General features: G+C 36.7%; 2 protein-coding genes across 2 annotated transcripts; one reads left to right on the forward strand and one right to left on the reverse strand.

The window, feature by feature from the left end:
- Positions 1–1,654: 1,654 nt before the first annotated feature.
- Positions 1,655–3,815, reverse strand: myl7 (myosin, light chain 7, regulatory). The gene is made up of 8 exons (XM_056246591.1): positions 3,665–3,815; positions 3,235–3,336; positions 2,630–2,705; positions 2,415–2,519; positions 2,225–2,303; positions 2,083–2,131; positions 1,781–1,892; positions 1,655–1,733 (listed from the first exon to the last, which is right to left on the reverse strand). Exons 1-7 carry the CDS (start codon positions 3,665–3,667, stop codon positions 1,788–1,790), a joined length of 519 nt encoding a protein of 172 aa, XP_056102566.1. The 5' UTR covers positions 3,668–3,815; the 3' UTR covers positions 1,655–1,733; positions 1,781–1,787.
- Positions 3,816–15,104: 11,289 nt separating this feature from the next.
- gck (glucokinase (hexokinase 4)) lies at positions 15,105–21,699 on the forward strand. The gene is made up of 10 exons (XM_056246590.1): positions 15,105–15,256; positions 15,469–15,631; positions 16,237–16,391; positions 16,507–16,626; positions 16,948–17,043; positions 17,208–17,307; positions 17,489–17,672; positions 19,518–19,673; positions 20,989–21,222; positions 21,368–21,699. The coding sequence occupies exons 1-10, from the start codon at positions 15,110–15,112 to the stop codon at positions 21,513–21,515; spliced, it is 1,503 nt and encodes a 500-aa protein (XP_056102565.1). The 5' UTR covers positions 15,105–15,109; the 3' UTR covers positions 21,516–21,699.
- The last annotated feature ends 3,169 nt before the right edge of the window (positions 21,700–24,868 follow it).

Below are 24,868 nucleotides of genomic sequence, written 5' to 3' on the forward strand. Positions count from 1 at the left end.
GTTTAAATCACCCGAGTTAAATGCTAAATTAGCTTAGCGCGCGACGTGTCACTATCCCAACCCACAGTTAATTTAATCCCAAAACAACGACGAATGAAAAAGTACTTTACATATGCAGAAAAACCGCCCGAAAAAACGTGTAAACAACCGGACGAGCGAAACTACGCCTGAATTTCCTGAATCACATTTTTCCAGTCCACGGATTGTCAGGTCTCGCGCTCAAAGAGTCCAGCGGACTGTTTTCATTCAGCACGCCGATGTTTGAGGGTGAAAAGAGAGCAGATTCCCAGTTAAGATGCCGCAACAGAGTTGTTTTCGTAGTTCAAGTCGAGGTCCCATGGTTGAGAGGTAAATGTCACATCAGTCGAGCCGTGTTTTTAGTGTTAGGGTGGTGATGATGACATTAGCGCTGAGTTTCCATTCTTTCGCTGTTGCGTTTTGACAGTTCTGCACATGCGCGTCTGTGTCACTTCCGGAATCCACAGGTTATTTGCATGTCGTATTTGTATGGAATCTGCTAAAGTTTGTCGAGGTCTAATTTGAATTATTGTAATATTTATGTGACAGACTAGGGGGGAAATAGAAGTCTGTTTAATGTGTCATATAAGTTAATAATAAAAATAATAAATAGAGTTTATATTAAAACATTTAGGCTATTTTATTTTAATATTATAGAATATGTTATTTAGCCTACTTTCTAAGATTCAAACATAGACAGTAAAAGAGGATTCAAATAGCCAAAGGAATTCTTTCTCGAGGTTTAATTTGAATTAATGTAAACATAATGGGGAAAGTAAGACATTTATTATTATTATTAGTAATACAGTCTAGCAATTTTCAGTCTTTTGAACAATGAATTTTAGCCTATTCATTAAGTCATTAGTCCTCATGTCATTCCAAACCTTTATGCATTTCTTTCTGAACACAAAAGTCGATATTTTGAAGAACATTTGGGTCAATAAGCATTGAACTCCATTAAAATAGACATTTTAAAATGTATTTTTTGTTGAAGAAAGCCATACTAGTTTAGAATGGCATGAGGAAGAAAAGGGCCAAATGTTAATTTCTTTTCCGAAAAAGTTGGATTCTCTGGTTCTTTATCCTAAATATAGTTTATCATATAAAAAAACCACGTTATTTTAAATAGCTCATGATGCATTATTCCGGCTACATTTAAAATAATTAAACAAAGGAACTGAGAATTTTTTATTTTTATTATTATTATTATTTTTTAAATGCGCCATTAGTCCAAGAATTCAAGGGCCTGGCAAGTCCTAGTAGCCTAACTAAATGCAGTTCAACACAACTGTCTGTGGGGGGCAGCAATTACAGACACAATTTACAAGTGAGCAAATATTCCACCCTTATGGTCTTTTCTAATGTTCAGTTATGTTCAGAAATAGTATGATATTATCATTAATAATATGTATCTATTCTGCATATTGATTGAGTGTAATTTCATGAAACTGAAATAAATTAGCTGTAGCCTTCATGTGAGATAATTTTTTCTCTCTCGATTAAATACATACAGTACAAGATCCTGTTTTGTGTTATGAATCCATTACAATGTTGTCTTGCAGTGTACTGCTCATTAAAAGAAAACAAGCAATATTTGAAGTCATTGCCTTTATTATATCTAGCACTATCAGAACTATAAATATCGTTTTAAAATTCAAAACAAAGGTTTAAATATAATGAAAGCTGATATACAAGAGGGTTGACATGAACACAATTGCAGATAGAACTGAAATTACAAAATTCAAATGAAATGGAAGATTTGTCTTTATTCAAGACTCCTCTTTCTCATCCCCATGCGTGATAATGTAACAAAGTGATTTATAGTCAATATTCCCAGCCACGTCAATTGGAGCGACTGCAAAAGCCTGGTCAACCTGAAATAGAATCAAGTAGATTAGATTAGACGCCTAAGTGATTCTTCTAAAAGTACACATTCTTATCACAGCACCACATAACACAGGCTATTAAAATCCTGTTGTTTGTGATAGCAGTATAAAGTGGGGAAACATTGTGGGTATCTACTGATTTTTTATTCAATAAATATTTTTAAATGCAAATATTAACCTCTTCTGCTGTGAATTTATCAGCTTGGTTCATTAGCAGCCTCTTAAACCTGAAACAAAATGACACCAAATACATCAATAGTCTTTTTTTTCTTTTTTTTTAAACAGTAAAATACAGTAATGTTGTTGTTTTGTACACTTACTCATCCTTATTGACAACTCCTGTAGCATTTGGGTCGAAGAGTTTAAAAGCAGCAAGGATGGTTTCTTCTGGGTCTGTGCCTTTTGGAGATAGGAATATTACAAAGTTATAGTAAATCCTCTGTTCTTTTAAGACGTATATTTTCTTATTCATCAAGGCCTTGAAAGATCTTGAAAGTTTAGCCGTCATACCATTGAGCTTTTCTCCGAAGAGAGTGAGAAAGACAGTGAAGTTGATGGGCCCTTTTCCCTCTGCTAACATTGACTCCAGCTCTTCGTCACTCACATTCAGCTTCCCTGCACAAACAAAGAACTCAATGTTTATCTAAAAAGCTGTTTACTTATATGATGTTTTGTATGTAAGATGACAGTATTTTGAAACTCTACAGCGAATGCATTTTATATACCCAGTTGTCCATAAGTTTCCTTCAAGTCAGATTTGTTAATAACTCCATCCCGGTTCTGATCTATGCAGCCAAATGCCTAAAGAGAAGCACATAATGTATGACACATTTGTACTAGATTATTTGTTATCTTGAAGCAATCTAGCATGATATCAACTCCTGCTTGTGCCCTCCTATAGCTTTTAGCTATTTATCGTATCACATTTTCAAAGTACACATTGTTTCAAAGCAACTTTACAGAAAATCATGATACAATGTGGCAATGATATAAATTATCAAGCAGTTGAGATTTGTTATATAGAATATATAGATTTACACGAGTGGCATGTAAATTTATGACTGAGTATATGAGTATTTATATTGTCACAAAATGTAAACTAATGCACAGCTTATATATGTTGGATATATGTTATGTACAGTATATACATGTCGAAATGTGCAATAATATAGTTTGACGATATAAATAATCACGGAGCAGAGGTTTGATATAGCTTTACGTGATTGTAGTAAAGTTGTATATACTTACTGTATATATCCAACATATGTTGAGGCTTATGTAACCTGTAATGTTTTGTTCAGTTTGGTTTTCATATAATATAAAGACTGACCTCTTTAAACTCCTGTATTTGTGATTGCTCAAACATGGAGAAGACATTAGAAGAGCCCCTTTGAGCAATTTTCCCCCTCTTAGATGCAGCTTTCTTACTAGCCTGTAAGTAAGAAAGACAGAAAAATTCAATAAAAATCATAATTGGAAGCACCCGGTAGGCAGCCTATAACATTAAATCCACAGCAATAAATATACTGTAGCTCATTGAAATGACTTTTTTGAGACTAATGTCACAGAATAAAAAATGTTCAAGAAAATGTTTATGCTTTTATTGGCTAAATTTTCTCATATTAAATAACAATATTAATAGAAGAGTAAGTTCAAGAGTGTACAGTGCTTCTATATACACTATAAATCCGTCCTATTTTAAATTCACATTAATTGTCTTTATATTCAAAACCATTAAAAAAGAAGCCGTGTCCACTCACCATGTTCACTGGATGCTTTGCTCTGTGTATGTGCTCCTGGGCCAGGGGTGTTGCTCATAGAGTCTTTATGTATGAGGACTCTTATCACTCGTCTCTCTAGAAAGGTCTGCACTGCTTCTGTTAGTCCCCTACATGGGCACCCAGAGCCTCCTAAATACAGGAGCCATGATAACAGCACAAGTACTTAGATTCCAGCAGGGAACGAGGACGTGTGGATGAGGAGGGGAGAGTAAATCTACTAGAGATTTTAAGGGATGAAATTGATGGATGGATGGATGGATGCAATGAAACTGAGTGAATGTGAATGGAAAGAACGAAGGCCTGAGAATGTGAGTCTGAGTGGCAGTACAAATGTTACATATTCAAACCAAATTAGGGCAGCCCATGACCTGGAGAACTACAAAGGTTCCATATCAATATAGTGTCCATGAGCAAAGCTCTGGGACACACAGTCCATGTGACTGAAATATTGAATTGGGTACAGTGTGTGAGGAAAACTGTAGACTATTTGACAGCACTGTGCATGGGGAGTCATTTTTAAACTGTACTCTTTATACCAGTTTTTTTTTATAAAGTCCCATTTTAGAATTAGAGTTAGAAATGCCAGAATGGTGAATCAATCAGGAGCTGTTGTTTTGTTATGAATGGGTCATATGGGTTAGCATAATGGTTCTCTGAATCATTCAGACAGCTTACTTGTATTGAGTTCTTAGGGTCCATTCACACAGAACATGTTTTTGCCTTAAAATACACCAGACACATGGCAGTAGAATAAATAAAATTAAAATCAAAGATTTGATTTTAAAAGATGAACTACTTTTAATTTGAGATAGCATTTTTGGAATGGCACCCAGCCATTCGCCCACGATATGGGCTTAAGGAATGGGCCCCAAAAGAGTTTGTCCATGGATTCCAATAGCCCATACAGGGCTAATTCAGATAGGCCGCAATGGAACCCATGGACAAAGCAGTGTAAAGTTCATTCCTTTAATGAAATGGAATGAAATGGGGTGAAATGGGGTGTCTTTTGCAAGATGCTGCAAAAGACATAAGATTTGACAGTCAAACATGTCCATCTATCTACATAGAAAAGCATTGGAAAAATTTGTTCTGTGTGAACGACCCGACCCCTAAATGTGCGATCACATTTACCGTTGTTCAGCATATTTCTCAGGCAAAATCCCGCCATTTTAATAGGAATCCATGTGATCGCTGTCATGTCTTAAAGGACACTTTTCCCCATGGACTTAATGACTTTCTTAGTTACCTTATGCCTGAGAGCAATTTCCCAGGGACTTTGGCTAAATATATTCACTATGCCTTACTGCTGAGTAGTTCCTCATTTACTATGGGGACTGCGAATGAGGAACCCTGCAATTCCACAGCACCCACCACATCAGAGTCAAATCATGTCATGCTCGCCACGACAGAGCCTCTTCACGTCATGGCCGCCACGCCAGAGTCTCCCAATATATCCCATGCATAGGCCACGGAGGCCATCCCTGAACTCATTGTGCCCCATGCCACGGCCACAGAGACCGCCCATGAACACCCTGTGCCCCATGCCACGCCCACAGAGACCGTCCATGAACACCCTGTGCCCCATGCCACGGCCATGGATCCCAGCCACGCCTGCTCTGTAACGGTCAGAAATGACTTCCATGTTTCTGTTCCCCCATGGCCTCCTGATCTCCAGTAGTCTGCTGCTCTGCCATGGCCTCCGGTTATCTGGTGGTCTTCTGCTTTGCTGAGGAGGTCCACTCCTCCGCAAGCTCCACCCTGGCGTTCCCCATCACTGCTGGCTCTACCGTGGCCACCTGAACCACCATGGCTTTGTCCAGGCCCCGCATTGCTCCACGGCCCAGGTCCGCCAGTGCTCCACGTTCCAGGCCTGCCAGTGTTTACTATTAATTACTATTAAGATTGAATCTTTTAGAGGTGGTAAAAGCCCAAGTAGCCTACCTTTAATGCCAAATTAATGTACATCTACATTAATGCTATACAACAATACTTAGTGCTTGCCTATAGAGTGAAAAATGGGGCAGGACCAGCACAGTTGTACCAGGGTACAGGCCTTGTATAAGAGAAAGATTCTCGCTTTTACTGTTCTGTATTATCTTTAAAAGTTGATTTGATAAGAAGTTGCTGCAGTGAACTATAAATCTTTTTGTTCTTGGCTATAAAAGGAGCTCTCAAGGTGGCTTTGCGTGACCAAACAAGCTTTACCCACTGTTGACCTTTAAATATCAGATTCCATATCTTTTGTTTTTATTATCTTTGGCCGATATAGTATTGCACCAACAGTAATTCCATATTACAATATAAAATATCATATTGTCTGTGTTAGTGTTAAGCGAACACTAGATTGACCGTCACTCATTTTCACCAAACAACACTCATACTCCTCCAATGTTTTCCTAAGTAATTTTGCCTCATTTAACAATTTCCTTTGGGCACTTAACCCAGGGCAAGCAAAGTATTTTCCATATCAGTAGTGTGTGGTCTTCACAGATATCCAAGGTGACGAGTCTGCCACGGCAACAAGAAGGGCCTGCGGTCTGAATTGGCGTAGAAGGAGACAGGTGTTGGTATTTTTCTACAAAACAGGAGGAAACAGTCCTTTTGTTGCCTAAGTTACAGGGAGTCGGAGGGGGGAAATTATGAATGAAACCCCTTTTCCTCAATAGAGTGTTTCAAAGGATCGCAATTCTCAGACTTTTTAAGTTAAAAGGCATAATGCAGTTATGATTCTGTAAGTTTAGTCATTATTTTATCATTGGGTCAGATAGCTTTAGTGGTGCATGGATAGCTGGTTGAGAATCATTTTGATGGTACACCTCCAACGCCGGACAAGGAATTAGTAAACTGGAATGAAAATACTGAACAACTTATTCAGGCTATACAAAACTTTTTGGACTTTGGTGTTGGGACACTTGGATGATTAAAAATGGACCACACAAAGGACCATTTGGTGTGACTGACAATTGGAATATCCACAGTTGACCATGAAGAATGTTGGATAAGCTGATCGACGGTTTACGTATATATTTTTCCATTTCATTTGAGCCATTTGCATTGAGCTGGAAGAACCGAGGAAAACCTACACCTTACGCGCATTTCACTTTGAAATGATGCGCCCATGAGGAAGACAAACCATGGACCTTCATACCATGAACAAGGTAAAGTATCTTCTTAAAATGTATGTTTAAATCTCTTCTTTTTTTTGGTCTTTTTTGGGGGGGGGCAGCATTTGTTGTCTAATTGGACTATCATTGATAGTTGCTTTACATACAATTCACTTTCAGAAATGTCCTTAACCAAAAATAAATCATACAAGTAGGAGTATAGTTTACCATTTTTATATTTAAACATAAACAGATTCAAAGAAGTTCTATGTCACAAAGTGGATATTTATTTATATACAAAGTAGCCCATATTGCCAATGGTATTTTCTTAAATCAGAATTTTTTTTTTTTTTATCTACACTTACTCTAATTGCACCTGGTTTCTGTCCAAGACATTGCCTGGAATGTAGTGTTTATCAAAGCATGCTGCAATGTCCTGCGAATATCTGCTCACCTTTCGTTGATCCTCCCCCTCACGCCACAGTAGATTTCTTTGTTGCGAGATTGCTCTTATGACATGTCATCCAATGGTTCATGACCTTGGACGAACTCCATGTGTGTGATGTGTCACTCTAGCTGCATCTTCAATACAGAGATTGATTACACAACAACGTTTTCAACTAAAAACTGAAAACTTTCTATTCGTTTTGGCCATTAATTTACACAACAACGGCATTCTGGGTGCTTGAAAATGCAAACGTTTGAAAACAGAATTCAAAGTGCAAGTTTTTGAAACCGATAGCGTTATCGTCTCCATGTAAACTACAAAAACACAAATTTGTGAAAGACGGGCATGCACATGCGTATTACGTGTTCAGTCTATGTGCGTAGTTTTTCTTTACAAAGTGACATCGCCAACTACTGGCCTGGCAGCAGAATACAGCGTTTTTAATCGTTTTCTCGGATGTGTGTGAACGGGGATCGTTTTGACAATGTTGTTGTCTGTATGCAAGAACGCAAATGAAAAACCTTTCCGTTTTTAGTACATCGTTGTTGTGTAAACGTACCCTAAATGTTAATATTAAGTGTTATTTTATGTGTTTTTATCTAAGATTAATATCAGGGGTGATATGTTAGTGTTTAATGTTCTGTTATGTTGGTTATATTTATAAAGGTTTATGATATGTTTGTTTTTAGGGGGTTGCCATTGTGGTGAAGAGTAGAGTTAGTATGGGATGATTTTAGTATCAAAATGATTAACACGTGCAAGCACACTTATCAATGAACTTGATACATGTTGCAGAAATGTTTTATCCATGCCTTTCAACTTGTGTGTGCAAAATTCAAAATTGAATGAATGTGAAGCAATTTGTACAAATAGAGACATTTTTGTGAATACAAATGTTTTCCTTTGTATTAGTGTATCATAATTTGCACATGCAACACAGAAGACGTGCATGTGTGGATCAGGTGACGCGCGTGCATTCATTGACTCGATTCATTGAGTCGATCCTATTTGATTCATTTGGATTTTGAGACTTTCATTTCGCGGGTTTCGCCTTGCACGATCCACACACAGCTGTCTGAGAAAAGCTGCTACCACTAGATGGCAGTATTCTGCTAAAACAGACAACGGCAGCATAATCAAGCGTTCTTCCGCATTTAAAGGGTCACTCCACCCATTTCAACATTAATCTTTATTGAAAGTGGGTTATATATGTAGTCGAAATGTAAAAGAAATTTTAAATTTGGTGCCCTCTTGACCGAGAAAAGACAGAAAATAACTTTGGGGCGCATTTGTATGTAAGACAACAACTCCCACAATGCACCATGTTGCACAGCTCCGCAAGCCACTCCCACTAATCCAGAACAGCGCAAACATCAGAGAAATCGCTCTTCCGTCTACAAGAAGGCTAGCTGCCAAATGAGTTTAAAATTCATTTCACAAAAAATGTCTAGTTAGTTGTGGCGAGCAGGACGAGGGCGAGGGACGTGAGAGGACGACGCGAGTGATAATGAATGGCACCTGTGCAGCGGTCTCATATCTCTCACGGAGGAGCGGAAGCACAAAAGGAACAGGCCTGATTTTATGTTTTGTTTCTGTTGTGTGTGGCCAGCTGGCTTATACTTTTGTTTTGTATTTGTTTATTTTACTATTAAAACGTTTAAATGTTCGCCGGTTCCAGCCTCCTTCTTCCCACAACAACGAACCCCGTTACATTGGCAAACTCATTAGTGAATTACTCGTTTGTATTTCTTTCTATATGGTGAATTATTGCATGATACCTGCATGTTCAGTCAGGCGAAACTAGGATGGTTCACATCACAACACAAACGTCCGTGTGGTCGTCTGATTCAGAGATTTCGTCCAGGAGAAACTGCCTTGTTGAAATTCTCTGCAGCAGACGGACTCTATCTGTGTCCGTCGCACAGCGAGAGCACACGCACCAGCAGTCCGCCCAGCTCAAGCCAGCCCGGGCTCCTCGTCCGCGACAGGCAGCCGCCTCCTGTTCCACCATCAGCCTCAGCTGCTCTTCACTATATTGCGGCTCGTAAAGATAGCCACGAACAGCGGATTCGAGCAGCAGAATTTCAAAATCCTCTTCTTCCATATCATGTTTAGTTTCTTCCGTCATTGTCGTAACTTCCTATATCCACAGCGCTTGTTAGCTTAGCTTATAAACAAGATGGCTGATATTGCTTTCAGTATCTGCAAGTGAAGTCCCACCCACTGATCTGTGATAGCTCTGTTAGCGCATTAGGTCCAACCCCCTATGGGCGGGTTTGAAAGGGTGGGAATTTGTGCTTGTAGTCTATACAGAAATCCCCCCTTTTTACACTTCCTCCTACAATGACGTCAAATGACGATTTTTGCGTCATTGTAGGAGGAAGTGAAAAAGGTAAATAGTAGATTTCTCTCGTCTCAGGGGAAAATGAAAGAATGTTGCACGACCATTCAATAGTATGACTGGTTGTCTAACAATGGACCTCTTAATGCAAATGGGTGGAGTGTCCCTTTAAGACGCTTAATGAGAGTGATTGAAGCACCAAATTTAGTACACAATAATATAGGCCTACCCTATTAATAAAGCATACTTTATAGAGGTAAACAGATAACATCAGATTATGAACAACACCCATAGAAAACCATTAGTTGCATGTTCAATAGCCTACGGTATATTGGCAACTGAGTTTAAATATCACCGTCTTACTGCATTGACGTTAAGCTTTTTCTTTATAATATGCTCTATGGGAGGAAAACTATATAGCCTACAGACAAGAGACTACATGAACGCAACGCACGGCGTTTCAAGTTAATACAATTTTCCTTCCTGTTAAAAAAAAAGGTGAAATTTCGCAGTTGCGTTCATATTATATGCTTATTTTTATCTGACTACACATTGTGTACATAGTATACAAGCAGGAATTTGAAAATGTCTGTTTTTAAATATTAAAGACGATTTTCGCAGTAGCCTACATTTGTTTTCCCTTGACCCTTAAGCCATAGGCTATAGGCCTAGTCTTACTATAGCACGATGAGTTTTAACAATATGCAACCATTGTATATCGACATGAAATATTAATTGAAAATCAACTGACGTAGCGGGCCTGTAGCTGCATATTTCTACATGAGAATGCTTTGACGCGCTAACCACAGCTCATGATGCACAAGGGAACGTCTGTCAATTCCACTAACTGCGTTAAAACCACTGATCTATAATGTCATTCTAGATCAGTGGTTAAAACGTATAATTTGTTTTAATTAAAATTACTTTTTAAATTTAATAACAGACATTTTCAAATTCCAAAGCTCGTAGAAGGTTTCTGTAAGACTGACTTACAAGTAAAATTTGGACAATACTTCCCTTCATGTAGCCTGTATTCTGCAGAAAAATACTGTAATTCACCAAAAGGGTTTTTTCATGTTCAAAATGGTTGTAGTATGTTCAGTGACTAGACTGGCTTACTACAGGTGAAATTGCCCCAATAACTCCCTTCATGTAGCCTATTTAGTAAACAATTATTATTTTATAAAAAAATTACTGTAATTAACCAAACGGGTTTTTGGTGACTTACTACAAGTGAATAATGTAAAATTTCACCTGACTTGTCACTAGGAACGTACTACAACCTTTGGAACATGAATAGAAAAACAATTTACAGTAAATTAAAAAATTGTAGGCTATCTGTTCAATCGAGATATTGGCTGGACATAGTACAGTAACAGTAGGCTAAGTCAGTCTGCCCACTAGACTTCCAAGGTTATAATATAACCTTGGAAATATGTTCATTTGAATGAATGACTGGACGTTTATATTTTTTTGACTGTGAGTGGAGTTTGCAGATGGTCCCTTTATAAAATGAGGCGAATATCAAACCTAAAACTTATACTTCACTGCGCTCTCGGACCGGTTGCTCTCCCATTCACATGCAAAGTTAAACGCAACTGCAGAATTTTTATTTCATGTTAAGCTTTTTCTTTTTAACAGGCTCGGGAAGGAAATGTTATTAACTTGAAACGCCGTACATTGCGTTCATGTAGTCTCTTGTCTGTAGGCTATATAGTTTTCCTCCCATAGAGCATATTATAAAGAAAAAGCTTAACGTCAATGCAGTAAGACGGTGATATTTAAACTCAGTAGCCAATACACCTTACTGAACATGCAACGCGCGATTGCACGTAAGCGTTTTATAATGGTTTTCTCTGGGTGTTGTTCATAATCTGACGTAATGTTTGCCTCTATAAAGTATGCTTTATTAATAGGGTAGGCCTATATTATTGTGTACTAAATTTGGTGCTTCAATCACTCTTATTAAGCGTCTTAAATGCGGAAGAACGCTTGATTATGCTGCCGTTGTCTGTTTTAGCAGAATACTGCCATCTAGTGGTAGCAGCTTTTCTCAGACAGCTGTGTGTGGATCGTGCAAGGCGAAACCCGCGAAATGAAAGTCTCAAAATCCAAATGAATCAAATAGGATCGACTCAATGAATCGAGTCAATGAATGCACGCGCGTCACCTGATCCACACATGCACGTCTTCTGTGTTGCATGTGCAAATTATGATACACTAATACAAAGGAAAACATTTGTATTCACAAAAATGTCTCTATTTGTACAAACTGCTTCACATTCATTCAATTTTGAATTTTGCACACACAAGTTGAAAGGCATGGATAAAACATTTCTGCAACATGTATCAAGTTCATTGATAAGTGTGCTTGCACGTGTTAATCATTTTGATACTAAAATCATCCCATAAGTTAGTGGTTAGGTTAAGAACTTCATGTTGCTTTATTTTAAAATCAATGGCTGTGTGCACTTCAACATGGATATACTCTCTTTGCTATTATAGTATATGCAGGTGTGCTTGTACTATTGTTAATTTGCAGTTAATTGTAAAACATTGGAGTTAAAGGCACAGTATGTAAGTTTAGCCGCTAGAGGTCACTTATTCAAAACAATAACAAAGGCGTAGCTTGATGACGCCATGAATGACGTGAGACCACGTATAACATGACTCTAATTGTTGCACATTGCAATAAACTAAATCGATATAATCGATAAGTGTCTTTGGTGTTACCATGGTTTCTACGGAAGTCAGGGGTAATGTGGATATGACATCACTGACATGTGACGCAATGACACGTTACACTGGTTAAAAAAGCTGATTTCTCTGGATTTAATCATTGTTGGAAACATTTAGGACAAGGTAAGTACACAAGTCAACAAAATATATAAAATTGTTCTAATGGTTTTGGATATTTTAATCCAAAAATCGTACATATTGTGCCTTTAATTAAAAAAAATCTGATTTTAATGGTTTAACTAAATTTAAGGGTATGTTTACATGACAAAAATGTACAAAAAACCAAAAAGTGTGTTTCGCATTCTGACAACAACATTGTCAAAACGATCCCCTTACACAAGGATTCGAAAAACGATTAAAAACGCTGTATTCTGCTGCCAGGCCAGTAGTTGGCGATGTCACTTTGTAAAGACACGCTATGCGCCTATAGACTGAACACGTAATACGCATGTGCATGCCGTCACCGTTTTCACAAATTCATGTTTTAGCAGTTTAACGATAACAGTATTGTTTTCAAAAACTTGAACTTTGAAACACGTTTTCAAAAGTTTGCATTTTCAGGCTCCCAAAACACTGTTGTCGTGTAAATGAACGGCAAAAAGCACATACAAAGTTTTCCATTTATAGTTGAAAACTGTGTCATGTAAACGGCCCCTTTAGTTTCAGCTACACAACGTATTTAAGTGGAATTATAGTTTAATTTTAAAATTTTATATTATGTGGACTCAAATGGATTGTACTGAAGTGGACTCAAACTGTAGTCATAAATATTAGTTTTTAAACTTTGGTTTAAGGCAATCGGTTTCCTCAAATGGTTTGAGTTACCATTATAATGCAATATTATATCATAAAATGGAATGCCAATGAAACAGTTCAGTACAAAAACTGATAAATGATTAACTCTACAGTTATCACACTCTCTCATAAAATGATTAAAATTCAACATACATTTTTCTGGAATAAGCCTAGACAACATACAGAAGCCATGGCTGTAAAAATATTATTATGCTGATAGCTGTCTGTCTTTATTACTTTAGACTCAGGACAGGTTTGCTAGAAAATGCAGTCTAAATTTGCAATGTGCATTTAATAACACAAAATCTGCTCCTACGTGATGATTCAATGCATCAGTTGTACAACTTGTAGTGTTATTTTGTTGTCATTCAAAATGCAAATGATTATTATGACAAAGATTATTGTGGGGGAATTTCTACGGTATTTTAAATTATGATTAATGCTCAGTTCTTTGGCTAAACTATTTAAAGCATTGGAATCCAAGAATAGATGCTAAATGTCCAAAAATAAAGTTTGTTTGCACTGATAAGCACCTTTCGCAATGTCAGTAGTATATTGTGACCGTAACTTGTTGTGGGAGTTCAGGGGGTGTTTGACCACCTTTATGACCTCAGAGTACATGTATTTTAGGTCTTGACACACATAATTGTGTGTGTGTTACTTTATGTAACTAACCCAAATATGAAGACTTTATCTAACATACACTACAAAGCCAAAGTCATGTGGCTTTTAATATGGATCTTGCTTTGTCGTGCTGGAACAGAAAAAGGCTTTCCACAAACCGTCTCAATAAAGTTCGAACTCTGAAGCACAAAGTTGTTTATAATGTAATTTTATGATGTGGGATTAGGATTTTTCTAGGGCCTAGTCAAACCTGGGAATAAGAAATGTGGGCCACGTGTACTATCAAAATACTCATGTTATCAGCCGTCAGCACAAAACTCACCAGGGCTGCAGAGCCACATTTTCTAAACCGCAGTTCTATAAAACATATACTTATACTAAATGATTTATGTAATTGTGCAATAAAATTGTGCAATAAAATTGCAACATCTTTATCTTGGCTTTTTTGAACTTCCATCAAGTTTAAAATAAACTTAGCATTGATAAAATGTCAATTTTATGTTATGTTATTTATGTTATTTTTAAAATGTTTTTTTTTTTATGTTTTTGGAGTAATTTAGGATATTTCTGTAATCACATTTATCTGAATTTTAACAGATTTGAACATAATCAAGTTTTTTTTTTTACCTTGTCTGACCACTTTTAGACAACATTTAGAGTGCAATGAACTTTCGGATTTTTGGTCTTTCCCGCAGATCACATTCCTGCAGACCTATTTCAGGATACATGTTTGCCCTGTGCAAACTAAGTCATCTATATTCATCAAGGGTTTAAGTTCAGTAGCTATTTTTGAATTTAACCTTAATGGAGTAAAAAAAAAAAAAAAAGAGAAAATCCTGATATTACACTAACTACGATAAATCAATATACTATAATATAATATAGAAAATATAGGCAAACATTTCTGCAAGCACAAATGTCTGTTATAGCACACAGAAGAAAACGCCTGCTTTAGTGCATCCCAGTATAATGTAATTTCCTTTGATTTTTTATATATATAGGCCTATATATATATATATATATATGCCTATATATAATAGTAAATTATTAATATGTTTGCTTTTTTTTCATACTTATTTATTTAAATTGTAGGCATCGTATTAGTTGTATCAATCACAATTTGAACTTCTCAGGTCATGTTTCGTGTGAAGCGCATGATCACACGTGTGGCCTTGACACCTATAGGTTGCCAAGGTGATGGTTGAGATTAAATGTGTATGTGTGTGTGTGTGTGTGTGTGTGTGTGTGTATGTGTGTGTGTGTGTGTGTTTGATCAGGAGTGTGTGTGTGTATGTGTGTGTGTGTGTGTGTGTGGGCAATGATCTCTTTGACCACACCTCTCCACCGGAGCATAAAAACCGCTGAGCATCTCCATGCACCTCACACACATTCAAACTTTAGCAAATCAACGCTCATCCTACACTTGTTTGGAAAGACTTGCAAAGATGCCGTGTCTTACTTTAGGTCGTAGGCAGAGGATACCGAGTGACTTTGACTCAGTACTGGAGAGAATTCTCATGGTAAGAGACTTGGCTTTTAAGGGTGTCCAAATAATGGGAATGAATCATTATACCTGCTAATTTTGGTTCATTGGCACTACTGTGATTGTTACAAACACATTTGAGATCCTCTTAAACATATGTTAATATCAGATTATGTATTCTCAGAAAAAACTATAGTCAAAAACTATTCACTTATTTGAATCTCTCTCTCTCTCTGACATATTCTACAGGTGGACCAAATTCTGTCTGAATTCCATCTGAGTAAAGAGGACCTAGAGGAAGTGATGAGGAGAATGCGAAGAGAGATGGAGAGGGGACTGCGTGTGGAAACACATGATGAAGCCAGCGTCAAAATGCTGCCCACTTATGTCCGCTCCACACCTGAAGGCTCTGGTAAGAGCTCTAAATACTAGTTCTAAATACAAAATAGTCAAATGAAACAAAAAAGTGCAGTGTTTCATTTTTTTTTTTTTCGGTGGTTGAGTAGCATAATGTATATGCTGCATTTTATAATTTAATGTTTAACAAATGTATTTTATAAATAAAAAAGTTTTATGTTGCATCAGACATTTGATGCTGTTATCAAGCACATATTCAGCTTTAAGGGACGGTTTGTCATCTGTTGATTCTGTCATAATTTTCTCGACCTTATTCCAAATCTTTATGACTTTCTTTCTCTACAAAAGAAGATATTTTGAAGAATATGGTTTACCCATATTCTTCAAAATATCTTATTTTGTGTTCAGCAGAAGAAAGAAATTCATGCAGGTTTGAAACAACTTGTATGCAAAAATGAAGAATTTAAATCCCTGCATGAAGTAAATATATTGTTATTTGCTATGAGTTTAATCATTATCAGTTTCTTTTAGGTTAGTTTATGTAATGACAGAAAGGGTACATTGACGAAAAAGTCTAAATAAATAGTCTTTTCCTGGAACCCGATGTTGATTTGTATGACTCATGTCATTGCTGATGTTGATTCATGTGACTCATCTCAGAAGTGGGTGATTTCCTGGCACTGGATCTTGGAGGGACAAACTTTCGAGTGATGCTGGTGAAAGTGGGTGAGGATGAAGAGCGAGGCTGGAAGGTGGAGACCAAGAATCACATGTACTCCATCCCTGAAGACGCAATGACCGGCACAGCTGAAATGGTGAGATAATAAAAAGGTCAAACACTCTGTAGCCTACATGGAATATAAACATACACATATTCTGACATTTTAGTCTCCTCCGTCTCAGTTTGTACCCCATATTCTCTCCATAAAGTTGTTTGACTACATTGCCGAGTGCATATCTGACTTCCTGGACAAACATAATCTGAAACATAAGAAGCTTCCACTGGGATTCACCTTCTCTTTTCCAGTCCGTCATGAGGATTTGGACAAGGTCAGTGTCTGCATTCATTCTTAAAGTCAGCATGAAATGGAAGTTGCGATAATATTTCCTTCTCTATTGTGACGTATGAAACGGCTTCTCGAACAAGAATAAATGTAGGGCGGGACTAGATTTTGTCCATTGGGAATTGATTGGATGGTTGTGGTTTGCTATTGCTGTGATGTCATGTGAGTGACAGGTTGTCCCGCCCTCTCACTAAACACGTCATCATTGAAGAGAAGAGATGGAATTTTTTTAAATTGCTGCATTTTAATGTGGACGTGCTTTTTCAGCGTTGTGTAACATATTATTTTTATGTTTATATTGTAATAGGGCATTCTGCTTAACTGGACTAAAGGCTTCAAGGCCTCTGGCGCTGAGGGCAATAACATTGTGGGTCTACTGAGAGATGCCATTAAAAGGAGAGGGGTTAGTATGCATGAGTTACCTTTCATACTAAAAATTTCCAGCACAAATTCTGTTCGGGGATCTTGTGTAACTGGTAATGGAAAACTGCTCTCAAACTAAAATTAGACATCTTAAAAGCTTATAATAAATGGTTGTCCTATAAAAGTGATCGAATTATTTTGTAGGACTTTGAAATGGATGTGGTAGCCATGGTGAATGACACAGTAGCCACCATGATCTCCTGCTACTATGAAGACCGCAGCTGTGAAGTTGGCATGATAGTAGGTAAGAGAGTGACCGCACACACTTAGACCCATGTAAATATAATTAGAGCTCGGACATAAACTTTATAACAGGAAGATGAGATATTTTTACAGCCATTCCGGGGGAAAAAACAACATGGCTATAAAGCAATATGCCTGAAGCTTTTAGTCTAATGTTTTTTTGTTGTTTTCATTTTTCTCAGGTACTGGCTGTAATGCATGTTATATGGAGGAGATGCGTAAGGTGGAGCTGGTGGAAGGAGAGGAGGGGAGGATGTGTGTGAACACGGAGTGGGGAGCGTTCGGGGACAACGGTGAACTGGAGGACTTCCGCCTGGAATACGATCGGGTTGTTGATGAGACGTCACTAAACCCTGGACATCAGCTGTGAGTGATCTTGAACAATTCTGGGCAAATTGGTATTTAAGTCTGGGAATTAAAAAAAATTAAATAAATAAAAACAAAGGAATGTTATGAGGTAAAGTGAATAGACAGAAAAAGGAAATTCTTAAAACTTTCTGTTCTATTTATTGCTTCCACTTAAGCACATTATGCTCTAGAGCATGGTATAATGATATAATATGTAATAATGTTTCTATATTATAAAAGTGTAAAATAAAAGCCACTGAGACCATGTTGGTAATCTGAAATTCAAATTCATATTTAAAACTGGAAATAACCAAAGTTACATTTTATTTTACAATTAAAAACAAAGGAAGGTTAGGAGATAAAACGAATATGAAATATGTCTTAAATATTTATCCACTATTTATTGCTTCCATTGAAGCACAAGATGCTATTTAGAACCTGACATAATGACATAAAATGTCATTTAATAAAAAAAAAAAAAAATGTATCTACATTATGAAAAATCTATATATAGAAGTCACTGATACCTCTTTCTGAGACCAGAATTCTAATTTCTTAAATATTTCTCAATATTATATAATATAGAATGATATAATATGTCATACTTTTTACTAAATTATACAAATGTAAAAAGAGACCACGTTGATAATCAGACATTCAAATTCATATTTAAATCCGAAAATAAACAAAGTTAAATTTGTTTACAATTACAAAGGAAGGTTAAAAAATTTAAAACAAAGGAAGATTATGAGATAAAACGACATTTAATTTTTAAAACATATTTCTGCACAAGTTATTGCTTTCACTGAAGCTCAAGATGCTATTTAGAACATGACCTAATGCTATAACATCACAAAATTGTATAAAAATGTAAAATAGAAGCCACTGGGACCACTTTGATAATCTGGAAATTAAATTCATATTTAAATCAGGAAATAAACAAAGTTCTACGATTTAAAAATAAAAATAAAAAACAAAGGAAGTAAAATTAATAAGAAATATTTCATATTTATTCACTATTTATTGCTTCCATTGAAGCATTTTTAGTGATCTCAGGCTTTTGGGTCCAACTCTATATATACCAAGTTCTGGCATGAAACTCTATATGACGCAGGCTGATAGGTCCTTAACTCATTTGGTACTCATACTGTTGCATCAGGGGCCAATGAGCTGCGGCTCAACATTCAAATACTGGCAGAAACCCTCCACCTTCCCCAGCTCCACGCGTATATAGATCTCACAAAAAAATAGAGCTATGCATTGCAGGAACATGTTATTTCAGCTCATATATTTAATGCATGATATTTTGTAGACAAGACATTAGTCTATGCTATGATTTCACATATATATCAAACAACTTTTTGTTATATTCAAAGATACATGCACAATTTCCTCAGAGATCATATTGTAACTACACTTTTTGAGCATCAGTTTGATCAGTGGCCGAATCTGAAACGCAGATGGCCTTGCATGCTTCCAAATTCATGAAGAGCTTAGTCAGATCAGCAGCCTAGAGCTCTTATGTGGTCTCCAGGTGACAAGGGTTGTTTTTCTGTACATGTGGAGACACTGACGGTAGCCACGTCAGTGCTGGAATACACACGGCTGGATTAATGGCCAGGCAAGGAGATCATTAGTGAAGCTGCTCGCTTAATGGGTATTTACAGTGTATGTTAGAAGATACAGTGAGGTCAATGGGCTGCTACTCTGTCCATGTCACTTTAGGCCATTTGTATTTCATGATTATCCTCAGGCTTCTATCAATCACTTTTTTCTTTTTGCTGCTGAACTTGAGCCACTTGATATGGATGACAGTTGTCAATGTTGATCTAATATGCACATATTCTTCTCTCATATCTCTAGGTATGAGAAGCTGATTGGTGGGAAGTATATGGGGGAGCTTGTGCGTCTCGTGCTGCTAAAACTGGTGAATGAGGATCTGCTGTTTAACGGCGAAGCCTCAGACCAGCTGAAAACACGAGGAGCTTTTGAAACTCGCTTTGTCTCCCAGATTGAGAGGTAAGATTGAACTGCTGATCATAAAAAGAGAATTTTTTAAATTGAAACATTCCTAAATCAAGATACATTTACTTGAAAAGCAAAATGACTTACGAAGAAGAACACTTAATTGTATTGAACGTGCGCTTGTAGTATTAAAAGGAATGAAAAACTATACTTGCAGTTAATATTATTTTACTGAAATTAAAGAGTGCACTGTAAATAAATGTAATATATTGGAAATATTTATTGTATTTTTACTATTTAGTTTATTTTACTATTTATTTTGTTTGGCTTTTATTTAATTCATGCATTTGCACTTATTTAATTTATATTCATTTATAGTATGAGTCCCTGATTATATTGCATGTTCTCTTGTTGTTGTTGTTTTTTCAAATTGTTTTTTAAAAAGACAAACCATCTATTTTTGGAAAAAAATGATGGATTTATAGCGTTTTGAAAATAAAATAAAATAAACTTTGAATTTATCATGAACAAAAATGTTGTTTGATTTAATAATCATTGTTCAACATATTCAGACTGAGCAAAAAACAACAACATTTTAACAGGATAAATTGAATATTCACAAAATGTGTGGGTCTAGGTAAAAAAAATTATTTTCCTGAAAACTATTGAAATGGATTTATAGCGTTTTAGAAAAGAGCTCCTCATCAATAAGTTATGACAACATATGTTTTACATTGCTTTAACTCATCAAAATAAGTTAAGCAATTTTCACCTTTTTTGATAAGTTATACAAGATTCAACAAATATTTTAAGCCAGTTTAATGTAATTTACCTCATTAGATCATGTCTCAAAGCACATAGCATTACAATAATAATGACCATAAACAACTTAAAGATCACTGACCTGAACCACCTGACTGCTGCAGATTACTGACGTCTCTCTATAACTCTTAGCATTAAATGCGCTGATGACGTGTCATGTCTGCATGAGCAGGGTGGTATATAAATACATGACGGGCAGGTAGGACATTGTAGGACCATAAAATGTTCGTCCAATCATTGCATTCGGTCCGAATGCAATGATTGGGTGAACATTTTATGGTTCTATGCCTTCAACAGATGAGATAGACCACTTAACTAATTTGATTGCTATCACAATGTGAAGAGACTTTCAAGGATAACAAAAAAAAATGTTTCTGGAACAAATCACCTTCCCTGACTTTAAGTGTCCAAAAACATTACATTTAGTTCGCACTTAAGTATCTTCTTTCAAAGTATATGATATCAGTAAATCATGCTAAAGTGTACTTTTCACAAGGGAAATGCCAAAGAGAATGAACATTTTATAATATTTTATTTTTCATTTCAGTGACACAGGGGACAGAAAGCAGATTTATAACATCCTAAGTTCACTGGGAATCTTGCCATCCGAGCTGGACTGTGACATTGTGCGTCTGGCATGCGAGAGTGTGTCTACGCGAGCCGCACACATGTGCGGAGCCGGACTCGCTGGCGTCATCAACCAAATGAGGGAGCGGCGTTGTCAAGAGGAACTGAAGATCACTGTGGGAGTCGATGGCTCTGTCTACAAACTACATCCTTGGTGAGTACAAGAGGAGAGAGAGGCAAGGCAAACAAAGATAAATGAGGGGGAAATTAAGAGGAAGCAGTTTGACATGATGAGTAAGGGATATAAACACAATTAAAATGTGTGTTTCCTGCTTTGACCTTCCAATTCTTCCATTCAGTTTCAAGGAGAGGTTCCATAAGATTGTGTGGGAAATGACTCCTCACTGCAAAATTACCTTCATCCAATCAGAAGAAGGGAGCGGTCGTGGCGCGGCTCTCATTTCTGCTGTGGCGTGCAAGATGGCCGCCTGCATGCTGACACCATGAGAAACCACATGATTCGTCTTTGTGAGGTGGAACTGTAGAATCACCACTGACCCGCAATGTTAGAGCGGTCACGGAAAGCCTTCCTTAGGGTGAAAGTGCTTTTCTCCTTTCAAACATTGCATTGCGTATGTGAAGTGGGCGGCTACAGGGTTGTTTGGCAACATCTATTAACCACATACAGCCCATTGAAATATTTAACATGTGTATCATTTCAAGCCATTAAGCCAGATATTTACAGTTAAATGTGCTTTTAGACACAACTTACATCGTTTATTATCGCTATTGTCCTGAGCACATTCAGGTAATGTCATATACATTGGACCTTCACAGCTGTTTTGGAGGTTAGGAGAGAAGCGGAGGAAACTAGATGTGATTGTATATAAATGAACTGTTCAGGTCCAGCAAGGTAATTGTGCACTGTTTATTGTTTGTTTTATTTATGAACTATTAAATTATGTTTATATTCAGTGGTAATCAGAACTGTTAAATTATTTAATGCAGGACTTTAATATACTTTGTACATGTGAAAATGATTAATTATTGTAAATAAAGCTGTTGTACCATTGACTGATACACTCAAAATGCTGTTTTTTAGTCTGTAATCCTAGTGAAGTTTACATGAACATTACACTCAAAGACAAAAAGTAAAAAAAAAAAATATGTATCACAATAAATTAAATTATCTATCCTGATGCAGCCTTTTATAGGGAACAAGAAGGCTAAAGCTCCCTCTTGAGTGTGTGAGAATTTAATGCATCTTGTTATTGTTGGAGCAACTTTCTTTAAATTATTTTTTTAAATAAATTATAATATGAAAGGGTCTTTGGTTTAAAATAAAATAGAAACACTTTACAATAAGGTTCATTGGTTAACATTAGTTAATCTATTAACTAACATGAACTAACAATGAGCAATACATTTGTTACAGTATTTATTAATCTTTGTAATACAGCTGTTTGTTCATGTTATTTCACAGTGCATTGTGAACTTAGCATGTTAACTAAGGTAGTTAACTAATGTTAACTAATGAACCTTATTGTAAAGTGTTACCAATAAAATAAAATGCACTTCTCCACGAGATAATTTCAGTGATTCTCACTCTAAGATTTTATCATTTTTAAATGCTATATTAAGTTTTTATCATTGTACATCATGGATCAGGAATCTTTTGCAGTGACATGTTAAGGAAAGTGCTGTGGAGGTGTAAAAACTACCATTGGGAGACGTTAACCACTTATAAGGCAAGCTATACTTGTTAACTAGTTAACAATATTTAATTAAATTACAATAATCATAACATCAGCTGGCTGGTTGTGCTTGATAAAACTGCTGTCGAAAAAGCAAAATAAAAACTCTATTATATACAAATATATAATATAACTAACTATTACATTTATTTAAATTTATATGATTAAAGCAATAAAGCCTTGCATACTGTTTTGGAGCAGACCTTTATAACAGACAAATCAGATCCTCCCTCGATTGATCATAGACCTGTCCTACGAATACAAAACCTGTCCTATAATTGAAAGAAAACAAGTTGACAAAAATATTGAATCCAATATTTGGTGATAATACAGCATAACAAGAGATTTATATGTTCTTTTAATTGTTGTTGCTGTTGGCTGGTTATTTTTAACACCACATGTGTGACTTTGTTCCATTTTGTACAAAATTAAAGAATTTCAAAACAAACTTCCTGGTTAGACATTAAAGCACACTAGTGTGGTAAACAGTGCAAAAGTTTTCCATATTTTGTTGAATATTGACAAATTTATCCATAAAATAATGTTTTTTCACTCAAAAACGGAGGTGCATAAGCTTAGATCAATGAGGCAGTTCCAGAAAGAAATAGGCTACAAAACCTGTCCTAATTGAAAGAAAACAAGTTGACAAAAAGATTGAGCTCAATATTTGGTAATAAGAATTCAGGTGGATGACACGTGAAGTGATGTGTTACTGCCACCTGGTGCTTCTTACATATAAATATTTATATTCATACATAGATAGAGGCCTCATTAGCGGCTGTTTCTATGGGCCATGTGCAAGCATCCGCCATATTGGAACGGTCAAAGCCAGTCCGTCAACACTCAAGAGCAAGCTTGACTGTGCATCTGCAACCTAGGTATACGCATGTTTGAATATATAGCTGCAATAGACTTCAGCAGATAGTTTTGCTAAACTAACACAATACAACAAGACGACGACGTTGGCTAACACAACATTAAAAAGTTACCATATTTTAAAAGCCTGCAATATTGAGTTACAGTTTTTTTCAGTCGCTTACAAGCATTTGTCCAACCAGTTGTCACATTTTCAAAACTCTAAACACAATTAGCACAGCATTGATCTTTTGTGGCCATGCCATTCACACATTTCATGTCGTTTTCACACAATATGCAGTCAGTGAACACATTTCCACAATGCTTACATTTTCTTAACAGACAAGCTATACCTCCCAACAAAATTATGGATTGTTTTTGTAGTATTTACAAATGTTAACACACACCATCCGACAATGGCAAAAACAATATTCCAAACCTTAGATACAGTATAAAAACCTCTGCTTCTGCAATGATATCAGTTCAAAAACAATATATCTCAGCTGATAATAAACAAACAATTGAATAATTGACCCACAACCACAGCTGTTTCCAGTCTGGCTTCGACTCAGGGGTTATTTTTTTCTATTACATTGACACTTATACAGTAAAAGGAGGACTTTACGGAGTGATGTTTTTGGAAACAGAAAAAGACAAACACTGTAATGTCTGGACGAGGAAGAGCAAGGGGCCCAGGGAGAAGAGCAGGCCCAGTGAGAGATGCAATGAGAGGAGCAGGAGCAGTAAGAGATGCAGTGAGAGATGCAGTGAGAGGAGCAGGAGCAGTGAGAGATGCAGTGAGAGATGCAGTGAGAGGTGCAGGAGCAGTGAGAGATGCAGTGAGAGGAATAGGACCAGTGAGAGATGCAGTGAGAGATGCAGGTGCAGTGAGAGATGCAGTGAGAGATGCAGTGAGAGGAGCAGGTGCAGTGAGAGGTGCAGGAGCAGTGAGAGATGCAGTGAGAGATGCAGGTGCAGTGAGAGATGCAATGAGAGATGCAATGAGAGGTGCAGGAGCAGTGAGAGATGCAGTGAGAGATGCAGGTGCAGTGAGAGATGCAATGAGAGATGCGGTGAGAGGTGCAGGAGCAGTGAGAGATGCTGTGAGAGGTGCAGGAGCAGTGAGAGATGCAGTGAGAGGTGTAGGAGCAGTGAGAGATGCAATGAGAGATGCAGTGAGAGGTGCAGGAGCAGTGAGAGATGCAGTAAAAGATGCAGTGAGAGATGCAGTGAGAGATGCAGTGAGAGGTG

This window comes from Rhinichthys klamathensis, unplaced genomic scaffold, assembly GCF_029890125.1.
Source record: "Rhinichthys klamathensis goyatoka isolate OS25496 unplaced genomic scaffold, OSU_Roscu_1.1 h1tg000040l_1, whole genome shotgun sequence".
Classification (NCBI taxonomy): Eukaryota; Metazoa; Chordata; class Actinopteri; order Cypriniformes; family Leuciscidae; genus Rhinichthys; species Rhinichthys klamathensis.

Excerpts from the sequence above, each read along its gene's own strand:
- gck (XM_056246590.1), top strand. The coding sequence starts at position 15,110 with ATGCACCTCACACACATTCAAACTTTAGCAAATCAACGCTCATCCTAC. Across the intron at positions 17,308-17,488 it reads TGAAGTTGGCATGATAGTAG|GTACTGGCTGTAATGCATGT; the intron begins GTAAGAGAGTGA and ends CATTTTTCTCAG. Across the intron at positions 19,674-20,988 it reads TTTGTCTCCCAGATTGAGAG|TGACACAGGGGACAGAAAGC; the intron begins GTAAGATTGAAC and ends TTTTCATTTCAG.
- myl7 (XM_056246591.1), bottom strand. Across the intron at positions 2,304-2,414 it reads CTTCGGAGAAAAGCTCAATG|GCACAGACCCAGAAGAAACC; the intron begins GTATGACGGCTA and ends TATCTCCAAAAG. Across the intron at positions 1,893-2,082 it reads ATAAATTCACAGCAGAAGAG|GTTGACCAGGCTTTTGCAGT; the intron begins GTTAATATTTGC and ends ATTCTATTTCAG.